Source organism: Pyrgilauda ruficollis, unplaced genomic scaffold (genome assembly GCF_017590135.1).
Source record: "Pyrgilauda ruficollis isolate IOZ18807 unplaced genomic scaffold, ASM1759013v1 scaffold2, whole genome shotgun sequence".
NCBI lineage: Eukaryota > Metazoa > Chordata > Aves > Passeriformes > Passeridae > Pyrgilauda > Pyrgilauda ruficollis.
The window spans coordinates 20,054,499-20,065,139 of NW_024519206.1; the positions used below are offsets into that span (position 1 = coordinate 20,054,499).

Genomic DNA, 10,641 nt, shown 5'->3' on the forward strand with positions numbered 1-10,641 from the left:
GAGTTGCTTTTTTTTCTTCTTAATGATTGCTCAATCCATGCCGTCTTTTTTATCACCATGTGTGAAGTCAAAGGAAGCACTGAATAAAAGAAATAGATTTATGTCTACTGACACTGGAGCTACAAACCACTCAGATGGAGAGGAAAACCGGAAAACAAGAACAGTGATACCATTGTATATTACTTTCTCCCCCAAACAAAATGTATTTTTTATGTTAACAAACTTACTTTTTTTTTTTTTTTACCCTGTAATGGAATTATGGGTACCACACTAGCTGCTTTCTGATATGCACCAAATAAAGTTAATATTGACTTAGTACTTTGGGATGTTGACAGATCCAATGTGTCAAATCTTAGTGGTGGTTTAACAAACCCAGCTGCCTGCTTCACCTGTCAGAGGAGCTCCTACTGTTGCCATAGCAAGGCTGGCATAAGGGAACATGTTCTCCTGCTGCAGCTGCTTCCATACAAAGCCCAGTATCCGAAGGCCTTAAAACCCATAATTCGGGCAAACAGTTGTTTGACTTATCTATTACAACCCATCTGTCTGTCACTTCCCTTTGGCTGGTTGCTCTATAAGGCTTAGGAGAATGGAATATGGATGTGAGTATCTGTGACTTCAATTAATTGATTACACGTGGACTGTCACAGCTACACCATCAGGATACAGTTTTTTATGAAAGATGCTGCAAGTCTGATTTCCCTGAGATTACCTTTCAGATTGCCTTTGCTCCTGACTCTTCTCATTACCAATTTACAGTGAGATGTCAGACTCTGAACTCAAGCCACTGACATGTAATTTCTTCTGCCAGCCTTGAGAAAAAGATTAAAATCTCCATCTGGGGTCAGTTTGGCCCGCTAGGATAGGAGGACAGTACCTTCTGTTAGTATAACTAGATTGCCTGAACACAGCTGAGTCTGCAGACGAGGCATAAAAGAAAATCTTGTATTCTTGCTAACATTAATGATCTGCTATCCCTTGTTTTAACAGTAGAAAAGGGTTTTTTTTGCCCTTTCTTCTCCATTGTATGCAATGTTTTTATTTAAATGATTGGCCATTCTTACCTCAGAAGCAGTTTAAATTAATCAGCCCTAAATTCATCAGGCAGTTGGACTAGATGGTTGTTGTAGTTCCTTTCCAACTGAAAACTATTTTACTTTATTCTATTCTGTAAAATTTAAAGTGGCACAGTAGACCTGCACAATGTACTTCTTCAATGCATCTGAGAATTCTTCAAGATGAATATGTGTTTATATTCTGGCTTTTTTTCAAGTTTGTGTAAACTTGATCTGTCTAAATAGAGTACAGTTTAGTTCATGGTGTAAGTGCATGTTAAATTTTAGGTTGCAGGCTGCCAGTGAGACAATGGAAATTCTATGTAAAATACAGAAGTACACACACAGCCTCACAATATGCTGCAGGCTGATGGACCATAGCCTTCTAGACTGTTGAAGAAGTGTCAGCTTTTTGAGAAAATCTATAGAAATTATAATTTATCTGTATTTTTTTTTTATATTTTACAGTAAGCCTAATAAAGACTTTAACCTTTCTGTCCAGACTCTCAAAATTATCCTGAAGTGCTCATATTCAGGATGTACATTTTACATAATATTCAGTTCCTATTTCATTAAGCATTTAGATTCCAGTCACTCACTGCTCAATTTTATATAACTATCCCCTCCTCAATCCCTCAAACCCTAGGCCAGATATTATCAACCCTGATCTCTGAATGCCTAAAGTAAGGATAAGTAAAACACTCTCTCACTGGGCTCAAACAATGAGATGAGGGCTTTTTCCACATTAGGAAGTGCTAGCAGTAGAAATAAAGATACTAGTGCAAGCAGACTGGATTTTAGGCATGTTGGTTTTGGTTGTTGTTTTGGGGTTTTTTTCTCTTCCCATATGATTTAATTTGATAGCAAGCTGGCAGTGGAGTAAATGGAGCAAATGAAAACCCTGCTTTTAAACTGAGAAGAAAACAGCAGGTAGCAATGCACACTTCTTCAGCAATGATGACTCAAGAGGTAACAGAGCTAATCCAACTTTTCTTCTTATACAGTCTCTAATTGAAAGAGCATTTCATTGACAGCTAACCCCCAGCAAGCGATTTGGAAGAGGTAAAAATGAAGAAATGTGCTGTAGTGAAAAGCTCAAAAGGGTACTGTCTTGATACATAGTTGATTTTAATAAAGAGAGGGGGACACTGTTCTGGCACAGGGACAAGAGCATTTTCATAGAATCATAGAATATGCTGAGTTGGAAGGGATCCACTGAGTCCAACTCCTGGCCCTGCACAGGACAGCCCGCAAAATCACACCATGTTCTTTGTCCAAACGCTTCTTAAACTCTTGTAGGCTTGGTGGTGTGACCACTTCCCTATTCCACTGCTCAACAACTCTCTGGGTGAAGTACCTCTTCCTAATACCCAACCTAAACCCCCACCCCAGCTTCCCGCTCTTTTCCTTTATGACCAGTGATGGTCATCAGAGAAAAAAGATCAATACTCGCCCTTCTACTTGCCCTCCTCAGAAGTTGCAGACCATGATGAGATCAGTCCTCAGTCTTTCCTTGAAAATTAGTTATTAACTACAGCTAAAAGAGTCAATAGAAATACACATATGATGGAAAAGTTTATCACAGATGACTCACACCCATCTATCAGACCAACAACTCATCCACTTTTTTTCCCGCTGGAGAAGCATGTGGGACAGAGAACAATATGATTTTGGCTGAAGGCTGAGGGCAAAGGAGTATTTGAAAACACTCGTATTTCTATTTTTAAGATCCCTCCAGGCCTAACCTGCTTTATTACCTGATACATTGGTTCCTCCACACCTGGGACCCTTCACAGACTTACTCCAAAGCTATATAGCACTAGGAGAGAGCAGAAGTTTTGTTGTTGCATATATGACTAAAATGTGTATTAGTTCAGTAGATAATGGTGACAATAGGATTCTTCTCCTGCACTTGGCAGTGGTGAGGCCACAACTTGAGTGCTGTGTTCAGTTCTGGACCCCTCAATTCAGGAAGGACATTGAGGGACTGGAGCATGTCCAGACAAAGGCAACAGAGCTGGCAAAGGGTCAGGAGCACAAGTCCTGTGAGGAGTGGCTGAGGGAGCTGGGGTTGTTCAGCCTGGGAAAAGGAGGCTCGGAGGAGACTTTATTGATATCTAGAATTACCTGAAAGGAGGCTGTAGCCAGGTGGGGGCCAGCCTCTTCTCCCAAGTAACAAATGATAGAGCAAGAGGACACCGTCTTAAGCTATTCCAGGTTCAGATTGGACATTAGGAGGAATTTCTTCACAGAAAGGGTGATCAGACATTGCAATGGAGTGTCCAGGGAGGTGGTGGAGTCACTGTCGCTGGAGGTGTTTAAGGAAAGACTGGACGTGGCCACTCAGTGCCACGCTCGAGTCGCAGTGCTCGGCCATAGGTTGGATTCGATGCTCTAAGAAGTCTTTTCGAACCTAAAAGATTTCGAGGCTCTGTGATATGCCACAGTGCCTGCGGGATTGCCTACGTTGTTTCGAGGGCCCCACTTACCCTCAGCCGTCGCTCCCCCCGCAGACCCGGCGGCCGGGGCACGGAACTACAGTTCCCGTCACGCCGCTGGGCGGAGGCAGAGCGGGCCATGCCCTGACGGCGGAGGCGGGAGCGGGGGGCGGGCGCCTCTCGGAGCTCTCGGCCGCTGTGGCGGGGCGCGGGCGGCGCTGCCATGGCGCTCTCCGCCGGCCCCCTCAAGGTCTGCATCGTGGGCTCGGGCAACTGGTGAGTGCGGCGGCCCCTGGCAAGGCGGGCACCTCGGCGGCCGCCGCGGCCCGGCTTTCCCGGAGGCGGTGCCCGCCCGGGCCTTGCTGTCGGTTCCCGCCCGGCGCCGCGGCCGCGGTCCCCTCGGGTGGCGGCCGTGAGGCCACCCGGTGCGGGCGGTGGAACACGGTGTCGCCGGGCCGTGGCGGGCTCTGGGTCGCGCTTGTTCCAAGCGGGAGGGCTCGTCCTGCCGTGCCCGGGGGCTTGTCGTGCCCCCGGCTCCCTCGGTGCTGCCGTGACGTACTCGGAGGAAGAAGCGGCAGAATCGAGCACGCAGTTTTAGTGCTTGTAGACACCCGCGTGTCCTGCGAAGAAGTTGTTCTAGGGTATTTTTAACGTGGTATTTGTTGTGCGCTTTGTCCGATATCAGATGACGTAGACATTAAAGATGCTGTATATTTTAAATTTTTTTTTCGACTACGTCCTGCTTGTAGAGCTTCACTAACAACCTCACTTTTCTACAGAAGTGTTCGGGGTATTCTTATGTGCCTATTTTCAAAGTCAGTTCAAAAAAGAATTGCGAGACACTAGGTTATTTGAAATACCTTATTTTCCTTTTCCCTCCATATTGATTATGCTGAGGCACACTGAGAGCTTGAGACAAGGTTTTATTGCTGTCTCTATTTCTAGTTTATAATTAGACTTAAATAAACTTGCTTCTTCATCCACTGAAAGCAATAGACTTACTTGACATCATTCTTCCAGAGGAGTATTGTGTTAATAACCCTTTGTCTTCTTCTTCTTTAGTTATTTCTTTTTCTTACACCAGCTCTTTCTTTACAGTGAATAAATTAAGTACAATGTATTACAGAAATAGGTCTTCACAGTTTGTCACTTTCAATTTCTAATGCTAAGCACACATTACTTGGGTAGCATTAGCTTCTAAGACATTAAACTCAGAGGAATTCCATGTAGAGCAAGGCACTGTGTTTTATTAAACCAAATTTGCCAGTCTTTTGTCAGGATGATCTTGGACTGGTTGCTCACCCCTGCCCACTCCATGCATTTGGCTTTTGCTGCTGTTAAAAATACCAGCAGCTGCCAAGTTTTATTTTTCTTTGTGATCCCCTTGTTGAGGGAATGGATGACGTTTCAGTACAGCATCTCTAGCTTTCCTTGCACCAGCTTGTAAAATATGTGCAATGCACTATATATCACGAGGAAATTATGCAGTTAGACCCTGTCTTTTAGGAGTGTGGTGGCTGTTGTTCTATAGTTGAAGTGTAGAAAAAGTCTCACAGGAAGTTTGACTCCATTTTTGTTTGATTCGCTGTGAAACACTTGCAGAAGCAAAAGGATTTGTAGATATTGCCCACTAGCAATAACCATATGCAAATGTATTTTGTTTTCACCTCACTGGATCAGTTTAATAAATAAGAAAAGTTCCTGCCTAATAGCATGAGTTGGTGGCAAAATGCCCATATCTCCTGTGCTGAGAGGAAGAAAAAAGCTGCTGCCTGGTAGTAGCATTCTCTCTTCCTTTTGGGGATAAATGTATTTAAATAACTTAGAGCTTCTTTCATATGTTATGGCAGGGGTTTTCATGTGAGTAAAGCAGAAACCAAAGTAATCAAATATTGAAAATAGTATTTTTTCGAGAGGTGGGTGGTTTCTTCCTCAAAGTCCATGGGATGACAGACACCAAACCCTGACTGCAAAGAGCACTGTGATTCTGTGTATGAGCACTGTGTATGTGCAACCATTGCACTAAATTGGACTAAATTTGTATACCTTGTAAGTGCCTTTTGAACTGTGGCCTGTGGTCCTAAAATATTTAATTAAAGTGATAGTATTTAATGCATTAAAGCAGGTAACTAGAAAGAAATTGAAGCATTTGTAAACATCTGATCATTGATATGTGGGGATTATATACTTTTGAAGCCTGAGCTATAAGAGTGTGTGATAGGTGGTGCCTAAATTGTAAGCACGTAAGTAGTTGATCTGAGTGAGGTTTGGCATCTTCAGCAGTTTGGAGACAGTGGATTTTGGGGTTCTGTGTGAGGTGATTCCATCAGACAAGTCTTCTCATAGCCCTTTAACCTATATCTGGGATGAAAAAAGTCCTAAAGGAGCTTGGCAGGACAGTAGCTTTAGAAGGGTTAAGCCAGTCACCTTGGTTGAATAACTACTTCCAGTTAGACTTGTTTTGTTGGTTTGCTGTAGGAAGGTCACCTTAACAATGAAGTTGACTTGGCAGGGGTCACTTGACACCTGATGGAAGATCATGGGACAGCACAGATGGCTCAGCATGGAAGAGCAGGAGCTGTGCTGTCTGCTGGCCTTGCCCTTTTAGGGTTGCTCAGCTGGTGGATCAGTGATTCTGTTAGGATCTTTTAAGACAGGGCATAAAGTAAGGTGTCTGGAGTGTTGAGAGAGTACACCCTGAGAATATGCCTTGGAGCCCTGGGATTCCAGGACAGTGCCCAGAGCCATTTAAAGCCCTGCAAGCGCTGCCTTGATCATGTACTGTAACCTGTTCTGATAACACTTCCAGGGCTGGTTAATGAGGTGTGCACAGCCACAATTTATCCTTCACTGTTTTCTTGGAACCAGTCTTTATGTAACCCAATTGCCAAACTTGAACAGAAACTGTAAAATTTTGGAGGAGATGGGAAGTTACTGGACAGAGGGGTTTATGCAGGTAGGAACTTGTATAAAACTGGGAGGAACTGTGGCTTAACTGAGGTCATTTTGCAGGGACAATGGTAGAGCTAGATAATTATATCATTTGCACTTGCATGCTGTGACCTCCACTGCTGCTGTTATCAGGGCAAGTTAAGGAACTTTTTGGCTTTGTGCTTTAGTTAAAAAGTGATAAGGGGAAAGCAGGCCAACTGTGAAATGATCCTGAAAGAGTGGTTGCAACATCATGGGAAATGATGTACCAGAGAAGCCAGTCAGGAGAATCTTCTTGAATTCAGAAACTAAGACTAGGCAGATCTTCACTTTTCCTAATACTGCGTTCAAAGGGTGAAAAATAAAAGACAGCACGAGAATTTAAGTGTTAAATAGTAATGGAATTAATGTCTCACATAAGTAGTACACGCTGCCAGACGTTCTGCTGGCACACTGAAAATCCCAGTCAGAGAGTTGCTGAATCAGTTATTTCTGTCTTGCTCTATCACCAGCAAGCACAGAGAATTTGTAGTGAAGTTGAAAACAGAAGGCAGTGGGTTTGCCAGGATCCCAATTTCATATATAAATCTGTAGGAGTAAATGTGCTTTTGTTCAGGGAACTCAAAGCACTGCCTGAGGAGCACATACCTGTGCTGTGTTGAGTGTGAGGTCTGCTGTCTGTATGGATTGGCATTTGGAGGCTGAGCTGGTGAGCTGTACAGTAGTGCAGCAGAAACCGTGCTGGACAAACTTGATAAGAGATGGCTTGCAATTGTCTTCTGTATCACTTCCTGAACCCAGGGGCATTTTTAGTGTGTGAAGTGCTATTAGAGAAGTAAATTCCAGTCTTTTAAGACACACAGTTTTGTGGTTTGAGTATAAAAGGTCTACTTAGGGTACTAAATTTTTTTCTGCTGCTACTTAGAAAGTGACCTGAGCCGTGTGCTAGCACACATCTTTAATACAGCCCAGTGAGTTGTGCCATATCAAAAGCTCTTGAAGCAGAATGAACCCACTTTGTTCAGTTGCCAGCTATGGGTTTATTACAAGCAATGTCTAATATAAATTTAGGGGATTGTGTGAGTATAACTAGATTGGAAAAGTTAGTGTTCTTACCTCCTAGTGTGCAGTTTACACACACACACACACACACACACACACACACACCTCAGATCATTACTCTGTATTTTTATCGCATCTTTTAAAAATTTTTATGTCTCCTTAGTAGGTTATCAGTAATTATGAAACTACCTCCAATCCCAGGAAAGGAACTTAAGTTAACAGGTTTAATAGAATGATGAAAGGGAAGATTGTGTTTTTCCTCCTCTTGTAATTGTGATTAATTTTGTTATTGCTTAGAGATTTGAGAAGTAAAATTGATCTCTGTAATACAGATGTCACTGTATGCTGGTTTTGGGGAGAATATGAGGGAAACAGTAATGGACTTGTCTGCCTGCAGTTTCAGAGGATGCTCGTACAGTAGTTAAGTTCTGTGAGGTTGGCTGCACAGCCATGGAGCTTATAACTTCTGCAACATATAAATGATTCTTGGCTTTCAATGCCTATCAGTATTGCACAACTTACAAGTCAGTCATCTTAGCAAAGAAGTTTCTCATCTCTTAAAGGTGAAAATGACACATTTAATAAAATTTAGAATGTCACTTTTACCTCAGCTACAATTAATTTGATTTGGGGAAATACAGTAAACTAAACTCTCAGTGGATAGCTGATAAGAAAACAAAATAAGTAAGGATATTCCAGTAAATGCTTCAGTCCAACCTACTCTAGCTGTAGTTGAGAGACAGCAGCAGATGTGAATGATTAGTGTATTTTTCCACTTATTTTACTAGATCAAAATGTTTTGTGGTTTTATTTAACCAGTGTCAAATTAAAAAAAATTCCTGCATTTGTGATTCTTTTAAAACAAAGTCTTTTTTTTTTTCTACAGTGAAATCGTAACTTTTTAAGACTCTTTTTTTTCTTCTTTTGTGCAGGGGTTCTGCAGTTGCCAAAATAATAGGTAATAATGTAAAAAAATTGCAGAAGTTTGCTCCCACAGTGAATATGTGGGTCTTCGAGGAGAATATTAATGGGAGAAAACTAACAGAGATCATAAATACGGATCATGAAAATGTAAAGTATCTCCCTGGATGCAAGCTGCCAGATAATGTGGTAAGGCTCAAAAGCTAAATTATAGTTATGGAGCAGAGGGAATATTGCTTGTGCTGTAAATGGAGTTAGAAATTTGTTTTAGTAACACCTCTAGGGTCTATAATATTTCAGACTATGCTGTTTTACTGATGTCATTAAAAATTTGAACAAATAAAATTATGTAATTATGCAGTTAAGTAAATCCAATGCACTCTTTCTTCCTCTCACTATTGGTCTTCATGTTACTTCAATTTCTGTACAAGAGAGCAAAAGTGAAAACAAGAGCAAGATTAACAGCTTTGACTATACCCATTTAAAAAAAATTGACCTCAGCCTTGGGTTGGAGCTGTTGATCTGTGCTCCTGTTTATTTTCAGTGACAAAATGCAGTAGTTTGTAGCATTCAGCATGAGACCAAACTGCTCGGGTTCAAGTTCAAGATCAAACTGGGGAGATTCAGTTTGGGCATTCGGAGGGATTTCTTCACAGAAAGAGTGACTAAACATTAGGATGGGGTGCCCAGGGAAGTGGTGGAGTGACTTTCTCAAACACCCTGGAGGTGTTTGAGAAAGGACGAGATGTGGCACTCAGTGCTGTGGTCCAGTGGGCTGGGTGGTGTTTGTTCCAATAATCTCAGAGGTCTTTTCTAAACTAATTGATTCTGTGATTCTACTTGTATCCGATACCACTTGTATGTAGTGTTAATTTTAAAAAGTTATGCAGCCTTTCTCTCCCATAACTACCTAGGTTGCTATCCCGAACCTTCGTGAAGCGGTACAGGATGCAGACTTGCTGGTTTTTGTCATTCCTCATCAGTACATCCATAAAGTCTGTGATGAAATCACAGGACAAGTACCCAGGAAAGCGCTTGGCATAACTCTCATAAAGGTACAGTAAATACCCTGCATTAATAACTGAGAATGTGTCATGGAATCCTCTAAGACAAGATGACTTGATATTTTGATATGCAAAGTCTCTGTGCATTATTCACTTGATTGGCCCATTGACCCTTTCTAGGTGTAAGATTAGAATTTGTCTTGGTCATTAGTGGGTTGTTACGCAGCGCTTGCAGGAAGAGGAAAATTAGGCTCTTGACAGGACTTAGAAAGAAAGAAAGAAGGAGTCGATATGTGTTGCAACACTAAATTTTCCGGTCTTTTATTTGTTGTTTCCAAAAGCATCATTAGATGAAGAGCAGAGCACAAGCATAATGCTTTGATTGTTAATGCACATCCCACATGCTGAGTTTATAATTTCAAGAACTGCTGAGAGATTTTCATGTGATTGAGAGGATAGTGCTCTTGTTCATGTCAGATATTATGTTACAACAAGAGAGTCTGTTCAGCATAACCCAAAGACAGTTTGAGCATAGGAAATAGGAAAGGGCAGAGGTGTGGGAGGCATTTCATTGGAGTGTTTGTAGTTTTGCTGGCAGAAAAATTTTAGAATGTGGATTAGCTTATTTTTGGGATTGTTTTTGGGTGGGCTTTTTTCTTCTGTATGTTTGCTGGAAGTAATAAGCTATTCCCACAAAGTTTGGAAGATTTTGGTTTGTTGTTGCTTTGTAGGCCATTTTCTCGGCACACATTCCCTTGTTTCCTGTCATCAATGGAAAATTATACATTTATGTATCTGTGCTCAAAAAAGAACAAAAAACCTCTATCACTGCAAGCTTGTCTCTTTAGTTTGGCTAATGAAACCCACAAAATCTATTGTTTTGTCAGTGTTAACTGGTGTGTTGCTGAGGGGTATGAAATGCTTCCAGAGTGTTCTTGCTCCAAATTGTAGAAAGACTCTTCATATCATAGAAGGGTAAAATAAGGCACTGTTAAAAGTGCTCAAAATAAACTTTATTCTCCTTTAATTTCCTAAATGTGATTTATATTCTCCTAGTGATAGGAGTAACTAATGAAATTGCTTGATTAAACGAGCATTTATGTCAGCATATGTTAAGTCAGGTCCTGGGCCTATATTCCCATGGAATTGCTGTTCTGGGTACTAATTACCAGTTCTCTAATGGAATAGTAATTAATGGCTATATTTGACCAAAAAAAAAAAAAAAACCTC

The 10,641-nt window shown here is 41.5% G+C and overlaps 1 protein-coding gene across 1 annotated transcript in view; it reads left to right on the forward strand.

The window, feature by feature from the left end:
* Positions 1–3,649: 3,649 nt before the first annotated feature.
* GPD1L (glycerol-3-phosphate dehydrogenase 1 like) overlaps positions 3,650–10,641 on the forward strand; it is a 26,168-nt gene continuing 19,176 nt past the window's right edge. Inside the window, exons 1-3 of the mRNA XM_041466373.1 lie at positions 3,650–3,769; positions 8,419–8,596; positions 9,322–9,462. Of these exons, the coding sequence (XP_041322307.1) occupies positions 3,717–3,769; positions 8,419–8,596; positions 9,322–9,462 (372 nt within the window). The 5' untranslated portion in view covers positions 3,650–3,716. The remainder of the gene's footprint in view (positions 3,770–8,418; positions 8,597–9,321; positions 9,463–10,641) is intronic.